At 37.9% G+C, this 25,721-nt stretch overlaps 1 protein-coding gene across 4 annotated transcripts in view; it reads right to left on the bottom strand.

Moving 5' to 3' along the window:
- The window catches only part of ARL15 (ARF like GTPase 15), a 235,624-nt gene that overhangs the window by 146,677 nt on the left and 63,226 nt on the right, over positions 1–25,721 (bottom strand). For 3 of the 4 annotated variants that reach the window (XM_075741068.1, XM_075741066.1, XM_075741069.1), the window contains 2 exons: positions 7,245–7,389; positions 3,978–4,037 (listed from right to left, as the gene is read on the bottom strand). In XM_075741068.1, the coding sequence (XP_075597183.1) occupies positions 3,978–4,037; positions 7,245–7,389 (205 nt within the window). The remainder of the gene's footprint in view (positions 1–3,977; positions 4,038–7,244; positions 7,390–25,721) is intronic. The other variant, XM_075741070.1, reaches the window with a different exon arrangement.

Below are 25,721 nucleotides of genomic sequence, written 5' to 3'. Positions count from 1 at the left end.
TTTTCTCCAGGGGTTCATATTTTCCATTCAACTTGGATTGCTTGACAGTGTGACTCCCCCTCCCACTCTCTCTTCTTCTTCTCTTTACTTCCAAATTAAGGCAAAATACGCATGCTTTGTTTAAGCAATCCTATTTGAAGTTATTTGTTCTCAGGCTCTCATCTAGACAATTAACTTAGCTGGCCTAAGAGTGTGAATTTATGACTTTGGTCATGCAGCTTAAGAAGGAACAGCAGTAGGGAGGACAGTTCTCATCTCAAGCATCCCTGATATTAACCACTCTGCTCTTGCTAAGCACATTTTGTCTTAAATGAAGTTTTAAAGATGACTACACAACCCTAACCCTTGATTTTCTACGCTTGTGACAAAGGCCTTTGGGTGGATTACAAAAACAGAACACAAACATATGACAATATATTTTAGTACATAAACCAGAGAATGTTACTAAACCCTGTAACGTGTTGTTAGTATTTTTAAACTTGGTAAGAAGAAAAGGAGCTGTTCACATCCAGAATCATTCTTTTAAATTTGACCAGGCTCCGTATTTGGCATCTCACCAGTAGTTTCTAAGCCTGCATTTACAAGATAGCAAACTAAATTACAATAACAGACTTATTCTAAAAAAAAAAAAAAAAAAAAACCTGTAAATTATCAGTTGACCTCCAGAATGGACCTATAATCTTGATTTAGGCCTGAAAAAGTATCTACGTCACAACAGACACCACAATTTCGCATTCTGTTTTGACAGCATTACAACAGCAAATGACTGAATAAACACACTGAATAAATGCTAGTTTCAGGCACTGCGTCTCCATGCAGGAATTTGTTAGAACCAAAGAAAAAACTTCCTATTACCTCTGCACTTTCATCATCTGTCTTGAGAATAAACCTCAGCTTTCAGCAAAACACTGTTAGAACCTTCTAAACAACAAATGTTATCATCTGCCTTATTTTTCCAGTCTTTCTCCACTCTCTTGTATGTTCATCATACACAATTTCATCCTTAGTTCCAACCAGAGATTGCTGCACCCAACAGGAAATCATCAATTCTGTAATTTCTTTCTATACCATTACTCAGCTGAGTTGCATAATATAGAGAGATATTTCCAGTTATCCTGTAAGAGCACATTCTGAAAGAATGTGGACTAGGGTATGGCACATCTTCACAGTAAATTACACACATTATTTTATGGACTAAATTTTTTGACAGAAAATGGTAATTTTTGTTAATTTCTCAGGGGGCAGGAAGGGATTATTGGTATATCAAAATAGAAATTTAGAGAATGGACAGTTCAACTTGGTCAGTAAGTAAAGCAAGACCTCCTTCTCACGTAATGCAAGTAGGCCTATGCTTGATTGGAAAACTATATATATTCTTACTTATTCAAGATCAAATTCAATGTTTTTAAACAAAACATTTAACATTTATTAAATTGGATAAAAATCTTGTTTTCTGGTAGGAAGGCAGCCTGGCTTAGGAAACAAACAAAATTAAAACAAAATAATCAGAAATAATAATCAGGTTTTTTAAAATAGTGTAGTATCATGTACTTCAAAGAAAAATTTCTGCAAAAAGAGCACAGCAAAAACTTTGCTCCATGTCCCTCATCCTAAAGGCTGATGAAGAGATAATCAGAGCAGGAAGAGACAAAAGAAGAAAGGCTGCTTTCTGCATACTTGGCCTGAAAATTTACAGTCTCTAAAGAAATAAAGAAACAAAACCTGGCTGCATTAGCAGCACCAGAAGGCAACCAGCATAGTAAAAAATAGCACCGTCTTCGATCTTGAGGAAAGATACTGCTTCAACCAAACAAAAAGGATACCATGCAGTCAGCATCTGTTTCACATAACTGCCTGACTGCTGAACATAAGAACCTTAAACAGTATGACTTCTGCTGTTAAGTTTTTTAAATATCGACTGTTACTACGTTGCTGTATGAAGACATACGAAGCTTTTTTTTACCTAAACCTAAAAGACAATTTAAAACAGAGTATCAAAAATTAAAATTATATAGAACTTGACCCTTTGAATAACATGCAATAATGGACAGTGATTGTTAAAAACAGATGCCTTTCTACCTTCCTCCACGTTTCCAAGAGCAAACGTCTGGACAAAACCTCCATACTACAGTAAAGAGAACTTAGATAATAATATCGTAACAACTGAAGGCAAAAACTAGGCATAAGAACAAAAACAAAGGCTTCTCCAACACCAGAAGCAGAAATTCCAAAATAAAATTTAGCAGTGATTAAATATGTAAGATGCATTTCTTTATTTTCATACAGCAGCAAGAGAGAAACCATGCAAACGCCAGAAAGCTCAGCTTTACCTTCATCAAAGAGGAACACATCTCTCAACTACAGGACTAAACACTGGCCACCAACTTTTGGAAGCTTGCCAAGCTTCCTCCACCTAGGCAATGAAAAGCTATCAGAATTAGCATTCTTCTCCAATATCCATAGAAAAAATAGACAATACCATTTCTAATTACAGACATGTAAACACCATAGTTAAAGGGAAAATAAGTAAAAAGGTGGACTAAAAAAAAATTCTGACAATATTTCTTTCTTTGGGAAGAGATAAATGTGTGGGAAAAAACCCTGAATCAAATATTCTGAATTACTTCAGGACATCCTGTCATGAGATATCAAAACACTCCACTGAGATAAGGTTTCTCATAACACACATACCTGCATAAAATAGAATTTGTATGACCAGAAAAGGTTAGGGAAAAGACTTCAATGAAGATCTGCTAAAGAATACTCAGATTCAATTCTTGATGCAAAAACTGCATTTACCTATGTGAATTATATATTTCATAGAGATTAGGCAGCAAAATGTATAAACTGGGCTGCAAATGATTTTCCCTATCTCAAAAGAAAAAAAAAATTTTGCCAAAAAGTGACATAAGTGCACATTACGCAGATTACACACTCAGGCAGAACCAACGTTATCCCTGTAGAGTGGTCCCTTTATCAAAGAAAACTTCTGCTTCTTATAGCGGATACATGCTCAGACAAGAACATGTATGTTTAAATCCAGGGACCCATGGTAGTAAAGAGGAAATGCTATCCTTTTAATATGTGTTTATCTCAAAGTCTTCTTGAAACAGTTTCAGATAAGACATGAAACTTCCTTCAAGAATCAAGTTAACTTCCACCCCAGAGCATTTAAGAGAGGTTTCAACTTTGCCAAAAATCTAATGAACATCCTTGAGATTCATTCTACTATATTTACATAGATAATAAAGAAGATTTACAGAAATTCTAGAATATAAAGGTGTACATGTTTGGGGTTTTTTTAGCTAGAAGAACATTAGATGAAATAAGACTCCACAAGACCTCTCATTAGGAGAGTGTTTTCTTCCTTTAAACAGAGCTACCTCTTGATCACTTAAGACTCAGCATCAGAATTGGGCAGCCAAATAGCTTACCTATATACAGACAATTAAAAAAACCCACAATCACAAAACAACCATCCCTTCAAAACCCAACAAATCCAACAAGAGAATAGATCTCAAAGAATATAACTCATTGGAAGTTGGCTGTCTTTGTAACACTTTCAGTGGTGCAGCAAATACATTGGTTTTGCCAAATGTTCGCATAGCTACCTGAGCCAGTGCTTGTATAGTAAAAGCTCATACATGCAATAAACACAGGGAACACAATTCCTTGAGCTGCCACAGAAGCTCTGCTACAGTTACAGTCCAGCTTGTATTTCTGTGTTACTTAACCACTGCAATCCAAGAAATAACATTAAGGGGACACAGCACACTTATCTGTCTTCCGCTCCTCCTGTTTTTTATGGTTTTTTTCTTTGCAGTCAGCATTTGTACAACTTTGCTCAACTTTATCTGCTGTGGTGAAACACAGGTTTTCAATTCCAGCCACAGTGATTTATTTACAACAGGTAACAGTTTGGTATGAAGAACTTTATACGCTGCATCTTTTTATAATCAAATTAATAAATGCTATACCTCCAAGTTCTTTTACGTTCAAGATGGCATTCTGGAATGGCACCGCTTTTATACTAAAACCTAAGAACAGAAATAAAGAGCATTAGTAAGTTATTTGTTAAAGAGGTCATTTGAATTCAACTGCATCCATTCAGAAAAGACTACTTTTTTCATCGAGAACCAGGACTTTGCATGATAAATTCTGTTTCAATATGATGTTTAAACATTCCAGTTATGGGAGGTGGAATCAGGGCGGGAATAAATCAGTATGAGCAATGAAATTTTCAATGATACTATTAAATAGCAGGCACACATGAAATTCAGCACAAAACTTCTGTCCAGGCCATCTACCATTTGGTAAGGAATTAGTATGGAATATACCTTTATAAAACCATCTTTTAATGGATCTGGAACTAAAGCTTAGAATTCAGACTTTCAGTAATACAAAGTGATCCTTCTGCAATTTTTAGGAGACATGGAAGACAATGTGCAATTCAAATCACTGTTTTCTTACGTTTAATCTTCACAGGTTTTGGTTACACTTAGAGTATTAATCTTGTCTATACATGTTATTAACAGAAAGATCCTTTTAAAGACCTAAGTTGTAAGCATTAAAATGGTTACAAGCACACTAGAAGCATCTATGAATCCTCTATTAGCCTGTTACACACTTAAAACTAAAAAAAACTTTTAAAAAGTGTGATGTTTTCCCTTAATTGAAAATTTAGACAGCCAAGAGAAAGGGAACATGAAAAGCATCTATCTAACATCCATCTATCAATATATCATATACTAAATTCTGCATGTTTAGTGCATACATACATGTAAGTGTATATAATATTTTATACAAGAAAAACTGTATCTGCTCTTTCAGCATAAAATGTCCAGACAGACATTCAATTTACTTCCATCTAGCACAAGTAGTTTGAAAATTCATACCTGTGAACTGAGTAAAGAAGCTTTGAAAAAATGTGTTTCACTCCAAGTTTATTAGCTATCATTTAACAGAAACAAGATATCTCCCAGATCAGACCAATAAGATATTCCAGTACTACAACCACGTTCAGTGCTAGATGCAGTAGAGGAAAATTCAAGAAAATCTGAAGGGAATAATTATGAAATATTTTTGTTATCTTAAAACAAATCATAAATTCTTCCTAGAGAGGAGGAAAAATGGGAATGGATCTGAGTGGCACTGATGAAAAAAGAAAAATAAAAAAAGATTATAGTTTGAAAACTGAGTGGAGAAGTTGTCACACTGTATTCTTGGATCCTCAACAGTATTTTCTGATATAGCACGGATATGGTACACATGGGTAAATTTATTATAAGCTAAATAACCTAGATATGCATGATTTTGGTTTGTATCCTGCCTAGTTTTCTCCAGAGTCCATTTTCATTTCTCAAGTTGCCTAAATAAATAACCGTATTTTGTTGCAACTATCTAGAAACATGTAAGAAATTTAATTTTAAAATTAATCATATTTTCATTATTTCCTTTGATAGATCTACACTGCTATTTACACTGCTGTTTCTATTTATTTCAGGATGTAAAGTGTTAAAGTATAACTTGCACTAACTCCAGGTGAACTCTGGAGGGGAAAAAAAGAAGAAAAAAAAAAATCAATTACTGTACAATGTCTTTCTAACTTTTTGAGTTAGGCATTGACACTTTCTCCCCACAATGAAGTTGAAAGGCTGAGAGAGTTGGGGTTGTTCAGCCTGGAGAGGAGAAGGCTCCGGGGAGATCTAATTGCAGCCTTCCAGTACCTGAAGGGGCCTACAGGAAAGCTGGAGAGGGACTGTTTACAAGGGCATGGAGTGATAGGACAAGGGGTAATGGCTTTAAACTAAAGGATGGTAGATTTAGATTAGATGTAAGGAAGAAATTATTTACTGAGAGGGTGGTGAGGCACTGGAACAGGTTGCCCAGAGAAGCTGTGGATGCCCCATCCCTGGAAGTGTTCAAGGCCAGGCTGGATGGGGCTTTGGGCAACCTAGTCTAGTGGAGGGTGTCCCTGCCCATGGCAGGGAGGTTGGAACCTAGATGTAACCAAGGGTTCAGGTCCCTTCCAACCCTAACCATTCTATGATTATATGAAGTGTCAGATCTCTTTAACATTCCCAATAACATCGATATGAAGGCAATGAGTTAATTATTCATTGCAGATGAGTATCAGTATTTTCTTGTACCTGTTTTATTTTGTTTACTTACAGTTGTATTAAATAACCTTATGTTCTTGTAATTTAAACAAAGATATACTGAAAACCAGTCAGGGTTGCTAAGGGACAATCATAAAATTCAAGCCCATGAACCACAGCTACAATATAAAACCATGTAACTATAAAAAGAAGTAACTCATACAACACTCATTATCTATTCCCTCACCAAATCAACCTTAGTAAATTGCTGCAGCTACAGAACCAGATTTCTTCCATCTCTGTGACCTAATCTGTCCTCTTTCTGAACTTTGCAGACAGGTATTCCTTTTTCTCACTCCACATGTTTGTTTCTGCTTTTTTCTGGTGGTGTTTTGGTTTTTTTGGATTTTTTGGTTGGGTGGGTTTTTTAATCAAAATACTCTTGTCAGTATTAGGCATTCTGGTTCATTTATATCAGCATGCATATTCAGATTTTTTGGACTTAAGATACCTTTTAGCTGTGGTTGTTGTGTCTGGTTTTATGTATCTTCTCTATGCCACTGAAACGTTTTGTAAATTGATTCTCTGATCTCAGTCTGCCCTTACTACATAAACAAGTCTCTTTGCTGATCTAAAAAGAAAAGACTATCACTAGAAATATATGTTTCCATTACATTTATTCTTTTGGTTGCTATCACACAAGGTAATACTGACCGAACATGAGATTAAATAAATCCCAACTTAAGTTTCAGAGCATCACTGTCCCATTCTATTTTATAGCAGATTCTCCTCTTTTCTGTCCATGTAACAAGATTGCTTAAAAATCAAAAGTAAAAAGAGAATAAAGAAACCTTTTAATGTGTGTCTACACTACACTGCTACTGTATGTTTCCAATGGTTCTACTTCATTACAGCACAATGTACATTTTGATTTTCAATGCATTCCAAATTGTATGTTTTCATGGATATTCCCCAATGTATGACCAAATAGTGAAAGAGTAAGTAAAGGTAGTTTCAAAGCAATCCATTAGGTACTTTCAAAAGCAAGATAACTAAGCTGATGTTCTCTATCACCTTTGCTATATGTTTCAAAAGTTACCTTTGGGCAATGTTACAGCACATGTTGGAATAAAGGCAGCATCCTACCTGTGGTAGACACTATATTCTCCGGGCTTTCACTGCAAAGTTGTGACAGAAGACTTGTCTTGCCAGAACCAGTGAGGCCTATGCAAACCAAGTCATATTCAGGTCGCGGAGGTGGCGGTCCTTTGCAGCAAAGTGCTCTAAAACACTGTCATGGTAGAGAAAAACAAGCAAAGAAAAAAAAAAAAGGAAGAAGTTACTTTCTTTGTAAACGTTTATTCAACAAGGTTCCAAAAATCAAGTTTATAAATTTAAAAGCATTGGAGACAAATAAATTATTATTCCAACCTACTGTTTTGACAAAATCAACAGTTAATAGACTGAGACCACCTCAACTAAAATCTAGAACAGATTTATGAGAAACCATAAATATACCCCTAACTTTTCACCTACACCTCATACAGTTGAATTGAGAAAAGGGACATCCATTTCCTGACTAGCACAAACAGTGCACATACAGCAACACGGACGCATGGCCTTCTCAACTCTGCGGTATACCTGAGTTTGCTTCCTGTGCCAATTTCATGCAAAACCTGGTGTAAGCATCAGAGCAGCTCCTGAGCAGCTGCTGGCAAGGCTCTACCTGTTGTCACAGGAAAGAATCAGAGAACTTCACTCTATTGATGTCTTTCCTGGGCTCGCTTTCTCATGTGTTTTACCTTACAATATCAGCTGTTAAAGAGTACAGCTCGTAAAGAAATAAATTTTGCTGGACATAACTCTAGTCATACATATGCAGATCTCCAGCTCTACCTGGAAAAGTATAAATTAATCACAATATAAAGAATTGTGTTGGTTTTGCGTGGCAAGGTTTTGGTAGCGGGGGGGCTACAGGGGTGGCTTCTGTGAGAAGCTGCTAGAAGCTTCCCCTGTGTCTGATAGAGCCAATGCCAGCCGGCTCCAAGACGGACCCACCGCTGGCCAAGGCCAAGCCAATCAGCGCCTCTGTGATAACATGTTTAAGAAAGAGAAAAACAGTTAGAGAGTACTTCTGCAGCCAGAGAGAGGAGTGAGAAGATGTAAGAACATCTGCAGACACCAAGGTCAGTGCAGAAGGAGGGGGAGGAGGTGCTCCAGGCGCCGGAGCAAGATTCCCCTGCAGCCCGTGGTGAAGACCATGGTGAAGCAGGCTGTCCCCCTGCAGCCCATGGAGGGAGGATGAGGGGGTGTAGAGATTCCACCTGCAGCCCGTGGAGGACCCCACGCCAGAGCAGGTGGAAGCACCTGAAGGAGGCTGTGGCCCCGTGGGAAGCCCGCGCTGGAGCAAGCTCCTGGCAGGACCTGTGGATCCGTGGAGAGAGAAGCCCACGCCAGAGCAGGTTTGCTGACAGGACTTGTGACCCCGTGGGGGACCCACGCTGGAGCAGTTTGCTCCTGAAGGTCTGCACCCCGTGGAGGAGACTCACGTTGGAGAAGGCCGTGAAGGACTGTCTCCCGTGAGAGGGACCCCACGCTGGAGCGGGGGAACAATGAGTCCTCCCCCTGAGGATGAAGAAGCGGCAGAAACACCGCGTGAGGAACTGACCGTAACCCCCACTCCCCGTCCCCCTGTGCCGCTGGGGGGGGCGGAGGTTGAACCCGGGAGTGAAGTTGAGCCCGGGAAGATGGGAGGGGTGGGGGGAGGTGTTTTTAAGATTTGGTTTTATTTCTCATTCCTCTACTCTGTTTTGCTTAGTAATAAATAAGATGAATTCCCTCTCTAAGTTCGGTCTGTTTTGCTTGTGATGATAATTAGAGAATGATCTCTCCCTGTCCTTATCTCGACCCGTAAGTTTTTTTTTCATTGTACCTTTTCTCCCCTGTCTGATGAAAAAGGGGAGTGATAGAGCGGCTCTGGTGGGCACCTGGCCCTCAGCCAGGGTCAACCCACCACAAGAATAAATCTCTTACACAAAGCCTACTTTAGACTTCTGCTCACATCTCAAACAGTATTGCCAAAGTAGGCCAAGCTCATCAAAAAGGTCCTTTAAGTCCTTAGTAAGGTTCATCAGATATTTCTTTATATGTAATACAGAAAAAATTTATGTAACAATCTAAAAACATACCATTCTGGGAAAGCTAAGAAGTTTATATTTAAGGTATAAGGTATAATTACCTGCTAATGTCCAAGATAGACCTCCACCACCCCAATATACATACAAAAACCTTTTCCCCAATATCTGACACCTTTATGTCAGAGGAATACATCTGCTGTAACAAGGAAGGGAAAACATGTTTGTGCAATCACTCCTCTCTCACACATTCTGTCTTTACGTAGTTCCAGTTCTTTCTTCCCATCTTAACCACAAGCCAATCACCGCATTGGGTAAAGAAATCCAGTCTTTACAACCCTAACCTAGTTTGTCTATGTGACTATCCAGGATCTCTCATTGAGGACTACTGGAGGAGAAGAGAAACTGAACAGACATCAGTAAGGCATTGCTGCAAATAGTGGGGTCTGGCTCTGTGAGCAAGTCATCCAAAGAGAAGGTGATTATAAAAAGACAGCTCACTGAATGCAGAACTTTTATTGCATTCTTTCCGTATAGATGCTAAGTTATTATATACGTGCTGCCAAAACAGTCTTCATTGGTTTAAAGAAGCAAAAGAGAAGTTCAGGGAAAGTTACAAAATTCCTTCAAAACCTGTTAAAAATGTGAAAAGAAATATTTTAGGAATAAAAACATTTACAGTAGTAAAGCTAACCAAAGGCAACAAACTTTAAAAATAAAAGCTTTGCCTCTATCAAAATGTGACAGAAAAAAAGATTTTTTTTCCGAGAAGGTTTGGCCTATACGTGTGTTCATAGCTAAACAGAGTAAACATGCCTTCTAGCTTTATTCACTAATGTAAGTTTATACTTATCTCACAGATTCTACAAAGCCACAGCAAATATTCTACTCTGGTACTTAAGTGACAAAGGCCAATTGTGTTCATTGCACAACATAAGCTCCTTCAAACAGAGTTTCTACTTAATGGATATCAGGCTGAAAGCCACATAAAATTCTTCCAAGCTTGCCAGAGCTCCCAAGGCTGTGTGTCAGGTCCTTTGCAGCCAGTCTTTAAAAAGGATTCAATTTGTCCCATCAGCACAGCATCTTTGCAACAACTTCTTGATGTCATATTGAAAAACATAAAGGAATAGATAAGCTGATGAAAGTGCATGCTTCTCTCTGTCCAGACACTGTGCCAGTTCTTATGCAACCAGACACGACTCTTGCGGCCTTGACGATGTTTAATAACCTGCAGTTCTGTCAAATACGATTATCGCTCTTTGTAGAACACATATGGAGGTTCTGTGGGTGACAGAGGGGCTCCACAGGCTGGCTTTGCTAAGTTCAGTGTCTCTTAGTGTAGATTCCTTACAGTTTAGCTTGCTCTGGACTATCTTTACATGCTGTTTGATCAAAAATCCAGGCCAAATTGCACGTCCAAAGCAGCATATGGAGATCCGCCACCCGCTAACTCGTCTTTCACCAGTAAGCACAGTTCCTGAGATACAGCAGATCCAGAACCTTGGAAGACAGGAAAATGGCTCCCTCCAGACCACGCTCGTATTTTATTTGATATGATTCCCCTACCTTTGTTATGTTCATGGCTTTGTTCTTCTGCAAGATTAATTTCTTTCAGTAGATATTTTAGTTTGGTTAGAATGAAAACAGACTTTAAATATTCCAGCTTCAAAAAGCTATTGAAATTTAAGCTGCTAACACTTACCACTGGCTGACATGAGAAATTCTACAACACATTTTAGGGGATACTTGTAATAATATATTTAAATTTTATAAACTTGTTTTGCAATCCTCCTTACTCAAGTTCAATGAACATACCTTCCATTGGAAACATCACCACACTAACAGTTCAATCACTGCCTTCCTGTTTCTCAGCAGCTTAAAGTTACTCGGTCCCTGACAAAGTCAGGGCTACTTAAGCATAGAGACTAAACCTCTATTGTCACAACTTTGGCAGCTGCATCTAGTGGCTGCACAAGATCTGTGAAGAGTAGAAAATTCAGAGGTCATTGACCATGCAAATAACGTTACATCTTATACTCTGCTTTTGATTATGGACTGGAAATGTGTCCTGAAATATTTTATAAAGCACAGACTAGAGCTACACCATTACTTAAGATGTCATCATATGTTACAGTGCAGTCTGAAATGCACAGAACTGTAACTAAAGAAGCCATTCCTGAAATCCAAAACACAAATATATCAAAAACATTGTGAAGGAGTTGTTCAATTCACAAGTGCTCAGTCCTTTCCAAAACTGGCATACTTTCCATTCCATCTGGACAACCCAAAAAGCATAAGAGAAATTTGAATTAGCAGCCTGACCAGTCTTGAAACTCTTGTCAGATACGGACCTGGAAGTCTCTTTCATTGATTCCCAAACCTGATTTGCTCAATGAGTGACTGTCCAATAAAAGGCTGCCTTTTAGGTATTATGAAACAAACTCCAAACCCAAATGAGGCCACTCGGAGGGAGTGTTGGAGAGGACAGAAAGAAAACATTTGACTACCGCAAATACAGGGTCAAGCAGAGCTAGCTGACATAGTCACTGAAATGTTGTTTGGGGTATGGTCACGCATTTCAGCCGCACTACTAGCAACAAAAAAAGCAACACCATTTTTTAAAGCCCTTTCATCTTATCAGGGTAAGACCTGACTTACTTTAAAGGGAGAGGCATTTCAAAGTGTCAGTTTTCATGATTTTTGAGAACATCACACTCAAAACTCCTTATAATCATTGGATAGGGAGAAGAGGCAGGCAAAGAGAGGCAGGCAGGGAGAGTTGGGAGTTAATTTATTATTTTTTTTTAAATGAACAAGCAGATTTTAAAGTACAGAAAATAATACACTATCTTGAAAAAAACATATGCATTTGCTCCTTTTTGGAAAAAAGGATGCATTTATCCAGGAAACTGGCAGTAGTAGGGTGCTGCAGTCTGCAGAAGACTGTGCAATATTCAGCACCACTGTTACTTTCATTTTAATTGTATGTGTGCATGCATGCTGCATGTGCACGTATAATCATATGCAAGAGCTAAGGGAAGAAGTCTGACAGTCCTACTCCTGCTCAGGGATTTCTACTCCAACCAGATGACTCCGGTTTTAGGTGGATCAGTATTCGAGCTGACAATCCTAGACAATGTCCTTTTAAAGCCCTACGGAGACTTCTTGGGGAAAAGCATTAAATACTGTATCTATAGCAGGGGTGGCCAAACACTTCTGATATATATGCTGCACAGACATCACAGATTGAAGCTCTGAGCAGCAAATGTCCCTGAATTACTACTCTCTTCAACACATTACACTGCCTCTGGCCATTAAGTCTGTCTTTGCCTATTCATTGTACTTCTCGTTTCACCCTCCTTTTTGGGGTGAAATACTCCATTATTTGTGCTTTGTTCTGGACCCATCTCCTGTCTGTTTCTTTTGTTGCCACTATTTAATAGGGACAAGCAGAAGCAAGGGATTTCATGCTTAGTTGATTAAACACACACACTCTCATGCAAAAATACCCTAAGTTAGTGCAACATTAATGCTAACAAACCAAGCATTCAGAGCTCTTGAAATCCAGAATTAAGGCTGAAAGCTCAACCATAACTCTGCTCCCCTCCTCCTCTTGTTTATACTTATGGATATGGTCTCCCTTTACATTTTATTTTTCAATTAAGGTATCTTTGAACAAAACAGGCTTCTAGTACCCCGCACACACTTACATCGGGAGGACTGGTTAACCACCCCAAGCTGTTGATGAAAACTCGAGGAGATTATTAAAAAAAGTCTAATTTACACACAGCAGGCTCCATAGCTGTGGTGATGTATGAGATCACACAAGCACAAAAAAATCTCAAACCTTGAAGAGATAATGTGAAAGGTGGAGGGAAAACAAGGCAGACAGTTATAATATTAATGATAGGAACAACTGGGGACAGCAGTGGAATAATTGAATGCAGATAAAATACTCAAGGTATTTGAATGAAATTCACACACAGCTAGGAGAGAGGGAGAAAAGGGGATGTAAAACTAAATTTTAACTGTATGAATATCTTAATGTTGAGTTAATACAATAGAATCTATGCATTTGACAATGTGAGCTAAAGCTGCAGACTCTTCAGTTTCCGTACTGCTGCACAGGTGGTTTTACCACTACAAAAAAGGGAGGAAGAGAAAGACTACCAATTTTAAGAGACACAACCAGTGACTCTGCTTTCATGTTTTTAAAACATCAGATTAATAAGGTTCATCTTCATCTATATGACAACAGTAATGAAGTCAAAACCTAACAGATTGCTGTTCATTTTATTGTTACTAACAGAGATGAATGCTTACACAGCCACTGCCATCCTGAAGTGATGTTCAGCACAGATGAAAATACTAAATACCAGTCACCTTCTTTGACAGGCCACAACCACATTAAACAGTGACCAGTATACTCAAGCTCCTCCTTCCCAACACAGACTAATAAAGATCCAAACTCCAATACAGGGACCCCAGCTTAAGGCCTGCTAACCTACTGCACCACTCACCTCACAGGACAAAGTAATCCTCTTGTTTAACCTGGCTAATCTTCATGAGTGCATGCGAGGTTCACTGGTTGAACCCAAAAGCACTCTTCCTCTACATGTGCCTACACATCTTCAATTTTGTGACAGCCTGTGCTGCAGAAAGATAGACAAGTATATGGCACTAAAGACAGGATAATATAAAACAGGACAGAGGAAAACAAATTCCCAATGAAGTGAGGCAGTTTTACAGAGCAGAGTGCTGGTGATGTCCTACCTAACAGAAATGTTACAGGACACTAAAACAGCCACATAATTGTTTGGAGCAGGAATCTCAAATTCTCCCTTCAGACCACTAAGAAATACATTTGGATTCATTGGCTGAAATTATTCACCAACCCCCCTTGTCAAAAATTTCTCAGTATTTCAGAGGAGCCACACTTCCGGAGTCTGAAAAGGATCAAACTGCAAATGACTTTCAATATCCCTACGTAGTCACCGGCTGAATATGACATAAGACACAGGCTTAAGTACCAAACCCAGACAAATGACACAGCTCTATTCATTCTTGGACATATTTGACAACTCTGCTACTAGCAGAGAGGGCTTGGAGGAAATAAGGTCAAGAAGAAAGAACTGGCTGACTTCTGACAAACCAGATATGATACTGCTGTTCAGAGCATATCACTTCAAAAGACTTCACGGTCATAATGCATTCTTCCTTTGAGTGACGATAATACAAACACAGTGGCTTGAATTCTGTCCAAAATCCAGAACAACTTGTGGGTTTCTCAAGAAAATAAAGTCTTCACTATCTCAAGGATAAAATAAAGGTTGCAGCTCAGTTTTTGATGGTCAAGCTGCTGGCTGCCACATTGCACAAGTATGAAGGATAGTATCTTTGTTTCTATAGCAATCAGGCAGAAGGCAGGAGATCATTTGTTTTATCTGGTATCAGAGGGACTGCTCTGGGGTCAAGGCTTCACCCAGAAGTTCAGGGCTTTAGGAACCACAAGGATGCAATAAATGCAGTCAAAAACCTAACTTCCCTGGAAGAAGCTGGAAAGCAACAGGAGTCCCTTCCCTACTATCAGCCAAAACAAATCACAAAACCTCATGTCCAAAATGGAAAATGAGCCTCTCTGACCTTAATCTCTTGCACACTCCCTATAAATGAAAGAAAAGCAAAACAAAATTATGACTCTCCACTCCGTTCACACTGTGCTTAAAGAAAGCATGAAGAAAACCAATATCAAGTTCTGAATGTATTAAGATAGTCAGTGCCAAAGTATGATTTAGAAGCCTACATAAAGTAGCACATGGCTATGATAAATGAATGCTGAGTCAGCGAAACAGTTAAACACATGCACAGGTGCTACTCTGAACAGGAGAAGACAATTACTCACTTCACTGCAGTGTCAAATGAAGCTCCAAGGGAGTTGTCAGACACTTCTAGGTTTCATCAAGTGTAGAACTATTGCCCAAGTTGCTTCCTCTCTGACAGTTTGTTTTCCATTTGTTCTGCTGCACAAGACTAACGCATCTCTTTCAACCCACCAGTCCATTCACATTTAACAGCAAGAGACAAAGGCAACAACAAAGATGAACGACAGCCTTTGCAAACAGTTTGTTTCACAACCTAAGGAAACACAACCATACTAAAAAAGCCTGAAGAATCACTGAAAATACCATCAAAAAAGGCAGTAGCAGCACCACCAAAATGTGCAAAAGTTAAGGATGTGGCACATCCTGTCACTTCTAATTTCTAGTAAAAATAAAAGGATATATACATTCTATTTATTTTTTTAATATCATATCCCCCCACCTCCCCGAAAAAAAGCTTAGAGCCTTCAGGCTTGCTAAAAGTCATCCGTTTACAGTTTGAGCCAAATCATAAAAAGCTTTTCATGATTCATGTGTGTTACAAGGTGGGTAACAGAACTCTTCTCTTTCGTCCAGCACATCATGAATAATTACTTGTGTTGTATAAGCTCACATGGGATCACAAAACCAGAAAGAAGCATAGACCTCTTAGTGTTCTTTGATTTTTCTAACTAAAGCTTACTGTCATCTAAATGCAACAGCACACATTGTTTGTTTCTTCTTCCCAAAACTATTTAGTACACAAGATCCTGGACATCCATATTTGATGTACACAGCACAGATAGTATTACTTCCATAATAATATAAAAAAGAGGATTTATGGAAACAGTACAGTGATATATCCAAATCCCATACCCAAATGGGTCAAAGAACCACAAAGAAACAAAATTAGAGAAACACTTCAGGTCCACACAGAAATCCAGATGTACGCTAGATGCAGAGGAAGGTAAATGAAGACTTGCATTGTATTACATACATTAAAAAGAAAAGAAAAAGAAAACTACTGCTGCTGTCCTACTCTGAAATTGCCAGGCAAATTCAAAGTACACTAGGAGAGTAAAACCCATCACCAAGTGTGAAGTGAGATTTAAGTTACAATAGGATTTATGTAGCAAAAAGTGCCTCCAAAAAATCAGTTAAGTTAAAATACAAACACAACAAATTCATTTGAAACATAGCTGGAAAAAGCACAAGGAATGGTCAAGTACGACAACTGAAGTGTGCCCTCATGCACTGATAGCCACATCATCTCAAAGGGATTCAGGTGATGCCAGTTAATACATCCCTGAGAAAATTAACAAGAACTGAATTCCTCCACCCACTGTATCAGTAACATTACAGGACCAGACAAAATCCAGAGCATTTTTTCCACCCAGTTTCAGCCCACACTTTCAGAGTCATTGGCCATCATAATCATAACTAAAAGAAAACAGCTCCTGGGCTGCATGCATGTATTGCAGTATCAAAAAGCAAAGGAACCTAGAGAAACTCCTAGTGTGTTTTGAGGGAAAAAGAAGAAGTATCTAATGTTTACTTAAGGCAATGTTTCCTCTGAGATTAAGCCCCAGGATATGTCTTGTTCTTTCTTATTAAAGATTCCAAAACTAATGTTTACCATCAAATCTGAGAGAAAAAAGGAGAAATCTCTAAGGATAGCAGACCAGACTATTTTCTATAAAGTCTAGTCTTTCTGAACATGTTCATAGCTGAGGTAGAATAGTAACTACAAAGAGATTGTGAAAGTAAGAAATCTGTACCAAAAAAAAAAAAAACAACAACAACAAAAAAAAAAACAGGAGAGAAGGCCCCATTGACAAAGGAAAACGCTATAAAGAGTTTTAGAATTATTTTGCAATATACCATAGAACAAAATTAAACAAAATTATCATTGTGTGATGGCACATTAAAAAGGAAAGTACCATTTCAACTGTCAGGGGTCCCGCTAGTAATTCTCTCTTTGTTCATACAGTACTAGAAACACACTATAGCAAATTTAGGCATTACCCAACCAAGAAGTTAGCAAACCAATGAATACTCTAAAATTATAAGGAGGCAAGGGAAAGAAGATACCAATACAGACTGATGAAAAAAAGTTACTAAAATAGAATCAGTCTAAGCAGTTAACATTTAAATATAGGGGTAAAAAGCATTACGCAGTCTAACAAGAAGTAATGGGAGAATTGATAGGAGGAGGTGGACAGAAGAACAACAATAGCTGTATTTTGCCAGCAGCACAAGTCTTCTGACCAAACAATTCTTCTGCTTGGAACACTGAAGACTAGACTGCCTTGCAACACTAGAAAATGGAGTAAGAATTACACCAGCATTAGTGGAGATACAAATGGGACATCTAACAGGAGTGGTCTATTATGAGTTTGTGGCATTATCAATCTCCAGCGCTGAATGTGAAGCATGTTGTGGTTTAACACAGCCGGCAGCTAAAACAACCACACAGCTGTTTGCTCACTCCCCTCCCCTGCAGTGGGATGGGGGAGAGAATTAAAAAAAAGTAAAAATCGTAGGTTGAGATAAGAACAGTTTAGTATGACAGAAGAGAGTAATAATAATAATAATGATAAAAAAGTACACAAAACAAGTGATGCACAGCACAATTGCTCACCACCCACTGCCCAATGCCCAGCTAGCCACTGAGCCACGGTGCTCCCTGGAGCATGCCCCCCAGCTTACGTATTGAGCATAATGTCATATGGAATGGAATATCCCTTTGGCCAGTTTGGGTCAGCTGTCCTGGCTGTGCCCCCTCCCAGACTCTTGCACCCCTCCTGCGGAAGGCTCATGTCTCCTCGCTGGCAGGGCCTGGGACGCTGAGAAGCCCTTCACTTAATTGTAAACACTGCTTAGCAACAACTAAACATTAGTTTAGATAATTAGCAACATTATTTTCATACTAAATCCAAAACACAGCACTATACCAGCTACTAAGAAGAAAATTAACTGTGTCCCAGCCAAAATCAGGACAAAGCATTACATATTTGCAGGCTATGTGCATCTCTTATTCATTAGCCTCCCTACAAATTATTTCACTCTTGTGTGCCCTTTGGATTTTACTTTCCCAGTATGCTATATTTACAAGAATAAGAATATCTAAGAGAATATTTATTTTCACCAAAAGACCTAGGGAATACAAAATATGTAGTAACATATACAGAAACCTCTCTTCCCCCCTCATATAGTGTAAGAGTTTCACTTGGCTAACACAGCACATTACTACTGTGGGAAGAAACAGAAGACTCACACAAAAACATTAATCCAAAATATACAATTAGGGGAAGGCATATGAATGAAAATTTCTTCAAATTTTAATCAATGAGACCTCTTTGAATGTAAACCAGGTTTTGCCTCAATCATACTTTTAATGAGTTAGATTTGGGAAACTTCAGCCATTGAAAACACCTCGTGCTCAAAGACAGGCACTTTGCATTTCTCCTCTCCCCAGTTGCAAGTTTGGCTTTTTTTTTTTTTTCCTGGCTATACATCTACATCTACTACCAGCTGTCACCAATCTGTTTGCTGATGAAGACTCTATTGGTTATTTTTTTCATCTAGAACTGTAAAATCAGAACTGTCAAATTTGTCAGTGCTGAGCACGCACGGATCACGGACTAGATAGCCTTTAAACTGTCTCAAACAGAAACATAACAGGTGCTTTGCTTCTAGTGCTTGAATGTTTGGGGAACACAACTCAATTTGAGATGGGGATTCTCAGCTGACAGGGAAGGTAACGGATCATACAGAGCAATGGGTCAACTACAGATATAAGCTGTTTTCATATGCTCACACTGTTAAAAAAAGTAAGCCGACAAAACCAAAATAAAACACAAAACCCCACACAACAAAAACACAAATCTGTTCAAACAAGATTTTTTAAAATAAACATTGACAAATATCTATTCATCTACTTGAGACTGGGCGGGAGGAGGGGAAGAGAGAAAAGGTAAAGAATATTTTATAGATAAATTCTGGACACACTTAGAGGTTAAGCTGCCTTTGAAAAACCACAGCTTAATTTTACCTTGTTTGGGGGAAAATAGGAGCTGACAAGAACCAGCTTTATTTTTTGTGAAAACACAAATTATTGCGGTCTTGCTCACAAAACAGCCTGCCATACAGCTATGCCTACTCACAGGCATGTCAGCATGCCCTCTCTGCAGTACAGACAGTCCAAATGGACAAGTTTCTCCTGGTGAAACTACAATCACTTTTTATCAGTTAAGGATCATAAAATACTTCAAACCACAAGAAGGTATCACTATGTTGAGATATTTTTGGGGGGCTCAGAAACATCCACTTTTAGTCTCAGAGCTGCTGAAAACTTTTTGAGGGGATTCAAATTTTTCTCTTTTGAGTGTGTATACAGGCAGCTCTACCAAACGAACACTTTTAAAGGGAATAAAAGCCCTCAGCCCAAAACCTTCCTGTGTCATCCCTTTCCCAATGCTACTGTTTTCACTGAGAGTGTGCTGGGTGTCTTGTTTTTTCAGATAATTATTATGCAACAGTTCCATAAAAGTTCTCTTAAGTTAAAAAAGCAGCAGGTTGTTATTTAAGAACATACCTTATGTGATGATACGATCATAAATCCAAGCAGAAATAAACTCAACATGCTATTTAGATAACCAAGCGCAGCTCTGGGGTGCTCCATCCCTCACCTGCTTTAATGCAGAGCTGTGAGAAATTCAATACTTGCTCTAAGGAGGCTGCAGACACCTCAGTAAGAACTCACTGCTTCTTACTGGAACAAAAAATTTTACTATTTATTCTAGATCAGCATAAATCTTGCCAAGCTGGGAAACACCTCCTGGATATAGAGAAAATTTCACCGAGGACCAGGGAGAATTGCCATAATGATGAGAGTCTATCAGAGAAACATAAGCAATATGGAGCTGGTGGCATAATTCAGAGTGAGACAATGAATAAAAACAGATTTAAGAAATGGAAGATAGCTGTCTTTCGACACTAAGATATACGATTAGTTGTAAAACCAGAACAGTGGCTTTAACTCAAACTTTTTGTTTAAAGTATTTCTAATTTTTTTACATTAACTTCTCTAAAGACCGGCAGATTATAAAAGAATATTGCAATAAAGATCTAGAAGCTAGGATTTTGTAATATAAAAGGTATGATAAGGAAACAACTTTTACACTGAAACTTCAGTAACTGCCAATTACCTTCATATCATTAGATCAGTATTTCTGAAGCACAAGGAATGCATAGAGTATGAGAACAGGTACACACAGCTTTTCTCATGCCACAGACACTTTTCACTGAAGAGCTCACAAGTATTTCTCCAAAGCAATTTAGAACAATGAAAAGGTACAATAAGACACAGGATATATCATACCATTTTACACAAGGATTAAGAAGCACTGCACAGTTTGGTTATTGGGTACTAAAATTACAAAGTGCATGATTTAAGAGGAAATTAATTGCATTAAAATGTGTCAAATAAAGATCACAGTAACTGAAAAAGCACCATAAGTATTTTACTTTCCTAAGCAATAACAACATAGTTCTCTTTTTTTGAAGAAACGTACAAATGATCATGTTTCCTCATCCTTGCAAGAAATTCGTAAGCTCATGTTATCAAGTTTATTGCTACAAAAGCATACAATCACAAATTATGCCTTAAAGAGATCAATGCTTAACCAGGAAGAAATGGTAATTTATAAAAGCAGGGGAAGAGAGACATTTGAAGAAAAAAAAGTATTTTGGAACAAACGTTTTATCATAAACATTCATGAAATTAAGAGACATTAAGCCTTGGTTTCCTAGTGGGCTGCACAAGATCCTAATCTCATACCTACGTGGAATCATCATGTATTTAGATTAACCTTCACTTGGTAGGTTTACAGAGCAGAGACAACAAGGTGCTGGTGTACTACTATCAATCAAACCACTACCTCTGCAGAGCAGCAGGAAGGAAAAACTCTGCCCCAAACCCCACAGCCCAACAGAGTAAGAGCTGATAGTGGGGCATCAGCTCTACATACAACCTCCTTGGATTTGCACAGGTGAGCAGGAAGAGAACGGACTTTTGGGATAGATACTGAACCAAAGGAATAAAAAAAAGAAGAGATCCTCCAAGACTCCAGCTACTTCCAGCTCTGCAGGTTGAGAGCAGAAAGATGAGCTTTGAAGTAGTTGCTGCAAAAGAATATTTTCTACTAATTTTCATACAAGCAATTCATAAAAAGTCTATATAAACGAGAAAAACATGCCGTTTGCAGTTCTCTGGCAAGAGGCAAAATTTCTGGTGCCCAATGTAAAGTATGAGCCCCTATGTCTCCTGCAACAGAGGAGATGAAGCACTTGCAAATCAAGTTAGGTCACTTATCCTCAACTGATGAATGCTAAGGAAATCAAACTGAAAAATACAGAGCAACATATAAAAAAAGCATAAGCCTCATCATTCCTCAAGCCTCCTCCTGTTAGGTAGAATGCTGAAGCAGAAATTCTCCTGCCTATTAACTACACTGCTCAAATCTGAAAATTTGTTAACAGCTATTGTTTTCCTATTGAATTTTCCAAGTTCCTTACCACAGCAAACTAAAAAAACCTCAGTTTTTTTAAGTAATTAAGTACACTCTCTAAACCTGGAGGTATTTTGATGGAAAAGAATAAAATACCCAGGCAGACAGTTCAAGGTGAAGCAAAACGTAAGAAATTCTAGTAAATACATGCTGTCTCAAGTTCACAAATCTAAATTCATTTTCCTTTAACACAGTGAAAGACCTTTGATTATTATGAGGCAAACTGTTATTTCCAAAACTAATGTGTGGAAACTAATGTCATTGCCTTCATTTTTAAGCTGACAAACTAGAAGCGAGATGGGTTATTTTTTAACTTTATTCTTAGAAACAAGCCAGCAAATTTTATTAAACCTATTTTTAAATGTAGCTAACCTCACAAAGTTGAGGATAATGTCAGCCTGAACAGTAAAATTCAGCCAATGAGCTGAAAATAAAGACCTAAGAATACTACCAGGAAGGGGAAAAACTATGGTGTTATTAATGTGTATCTAGTGAAATACCATTGAAGTCCAATGTGATCCAAACCACAGTGCAATGTGCGTAAAGCAGCAAAGACTGTAAGTTCCATACACTAAGGAGAAGTAATAATTATATGGCGCTTTTTTTTTTTTTGTTATTTTGTTCAGACTTGGAATTTGGTTTTGGGACTGATTCAATCTATATGTAGTTCAAAAGCAAAAAGTCCTTCAATATAGAAACATGGTCTAAAAAATGACTAGATCCAAATTTCAGTTCTAGTTTTCTTCTTAAAGGCAACACATGAGAACATGATTGCGATGTCCCTCTAGCACAAGGAAACTACAGTAATTTAAAGTAGTTTATTGTAAGAGGACACAACTGAGATTAGAAGTCTCATATTTGACTCTTGTCCAGAAACAGAAATCAAAATGAACTATTAAGCTGTAGTCTAAATGTTTGAAGATTTTTCAGCTGGGGACATTATGCAGCCTTAAATGGTAAAAACAGTTAAGTCCTATCCCAATAAAATCCTAGGAAAAATACTCTTCTACAAATAAGATGAAGATAAAGTTCCAACAGACCATAAATTGATTGGGAAATGTTCACATTAGAAAAATCACATTGACAGCAATAAACATAGTGTTGAATAGTATGAAACCAGGTAAACATTTTTGCACTAAGCATACATATGAAATCCATTGTAAAAACATTAAAAACTACTTGGACTTCCAGGCACACTGAAGTATTTTAGTGACAAATGTATCATGATTCTTCTTCCTGCTGTCTACTGCTTTTCTCTTCTGCTAAGCCTTACATTCCAGCCTAATAGCAACATATTTTCTACTCCAATCAACCATAGTATTCAATGGTATTTCCTAGAAAAATTTTTCTTGTGTGTCAGATAAACACAGAAGAAAATCCTTCAGGGACAGCTTGATATACCACAGATTCCAGTTGAAATAATACTGAAGCAAGAAATTAAGAATCTCCTTAGTGAACCTACCAGCATAGAAAATGGGGTAAAAGTATAGACATTTTAGCAAAATTTAACTGTATCAAGCATGTGACTTGGACTTCACTCCATAATTTTAAGCTATGTGGATTCAGAAGGATCAGAAAAGTCATGCTGTGTGAAAGATCGACTGCAGTAAAAATAAACTGAAAAGGTCTACACCTTATGCACCTACAGCATTATGGTATTGCACTATTACACGATCATGCGTGTTTTATTTGGAAAAGAAAAGCAGCTCATATGTGGAATTCTGGAAGGCCAAAATCCTTTTCATAATTTTCTGGTTAAAAATAATTTGGTGGTATCTGACTAGACAGAAAAACAGTGAGGAAAAAAAAATTTACCTTGCAGGTGCCACACAGAATCTCAATAAGGGTAAATAAAAATTTCTCTTTCCTTGAGGAGCTGCTGAACTTCTATCAACAATCAAACACTCCATTAAATCAAACACATAACAAAGAAACGTGTGAATTTACAGTGCAACTCATTTATCAGCGTTCTTATACAATTCTGTGCTGCCCACATTTTCAGGAATTAGACCTGCAAGGTTCCCCAGTTTTACACATGTTCAAAGAATTTAACATTATTAGACTGTCATAAATGACTTAAGATTTTTGGCAGGCCATCTGCTGTAATAGCTCTGAATTTCCCTTAAGTGCTCACTGTGGATGACTTATTTTAACAAGAATTAACACTACCTTGTGGCTCAGACAAAATCTAAACTCTTAACTCCTTTGTACCACTAGCATGCCAAGTGAAGGACAATGTCATATATGTGGTATTTACTTAAGGTAGATTAAGATGCATAATGTGTTACATATGTTGGAGAGTCTTTCAATTTTAACATGAAACTATTAATCCTTCTAAAGCAGAGTAAACCCATCTCCATATACTTGGTCTGTGTACTTTGTACTTCTGGTCAGCAGAGTAAAAACTCCAGAAATTTTTAAAAGAAATACTTTGCCAGTCACAGTAGGGTTAAAAAACAAGCACGATCACTAAAGCTTACCATTCCACAAATTCCAATTATATTTGAAAAGTCATACCAGTCCTATTCTGCATTCCAAATTTCTGCAATATTCATTAGTTTCAGTATAAGAACCATCACTTGTGGAAGACTGGTTGGCTCATAATGTTTCCTGTGTTGGTTGCACTCTAGATCTACTTTGTTACTGTAGTACATAGAAGAATTTAATCAATCTTCCCAGAAAGAGTCTCAGCAAGTGGAGCTATTTCAGTGGGTCATTAGCTACTTAGTAAAAACAGACTTCATCACTGATATCTTAAGACAGTGAAAACAAAAACCAGATTGCATGGATTTGTTTTTAAAGAATTTGATGTCATCATTTTTTGCCGTTATAAATTGATACTGAAAACAAATACCAGCAAAGAAAGCATACATCCTATACTTTCTGGATTCCTCCATTGCCCATGCATAGGAAAAATACTGCTTTAACTAACACTGCAGAATCCTCCTCTTCCAATACAGACAAGAGATGAGAAGATTTCAAAACTGAATGAAAAAAATGTTTTATATTCTGTTCTGTCACAGGGAGCAATCTCAGTTTGCACTTTTCAAACCATGTCTTCCCCTCAAAAAATACTAACATAATGATCCTGCAGTTTTCAACTACTTTACAGTGTTTATCACGTGGCAGAAAGATCAGCCATACCGTTTAGCATTTCATACTCATTGGTTTGGGTACTGTCCACGTTGTGAGTGAACAAGCACACAACTTTGCCCATTCTCAACACATGGAAATTGGGACTTGCAGCAGGGTGGAAAGTTTCACTCAGAAACCTGAGCATCTAAAAGTTTTAGAGACATTCAACATCATGACGGTGAAGTCTCCTGTAGTATTTCAGTGACTTTTCACACATCATCTAGCGATTTTACTTTTCTTTGTACCAACTGAACCAATATTCACATAATTTCTTATTACAGAATTTTTAATTCATAAGTCTGCAGGAAGAGATTTTTAGAACATAGCAGCAAGTTCCAGTTGTTTTTTTCTGTACTTTTCTGTAGCCTAATAACACAGGAAATTGCGCTTAATTCACTTCAGTCAATGCTTCCATCCAAACACCCAAAGTTTCAATGCTGAAAAGCCACTATTCAGCTGTTGTGCTTATCCCACATCATGTTAAGCTGTACTGCACAGTAAAGGCCAAGTTTTCATTTTCAGTACTAACACATGCTACACATACGTGGGGCCCATCAAAACTAATATATGAAGAAGAGGAGAACCTTACCTACGGTGTAGCCTCCCTCATTCCTTCAGGAGGATTTGCTTGTTTGTTTTTTTTGGGGGGGAGTATCTTTTTCTTCTTTTGCAATTGCCACTTTTAGATACTGGTAGGCTATGGCTTCCAAATCAGACTACTGAAAGGACTGCCACACCCTGAAAAGCAGAGGAGGGATTTGGTTTGGTTTTTAAATTGGGAACTATTTGTAGTACTCCCGGATGCTTACATAGTAACAGTAGCTAAAAACTCTTGCCATCTTTGTCTGTCAAGGAGACTGCACCCCTTCTTCAGGAATGTGGATTCAAGCATAGTGATCCATGTATTCATCACCCTGAGGC

Source organism: Balearica regulorum, chromosome Z (assembly GCF_011004875.1).
Source record: "Balearica regulorum gibbericeps isolate bBalReg1 chromosome Z, bBalReg1.pri, whole genome shotgun sequence".
In the NCBI taxonomy this organism is placed as follows: Eukaryota; Metazoa; Chordata; class Aves; order Gruiformes; family Gruidae; genus Balearica; species Balearica regulorum.
The sequence above is the reverse complement of the archived record's forward strand: the minus strand, read 5'-3'. Positions and strand labels throughout refer to the sequence as shown.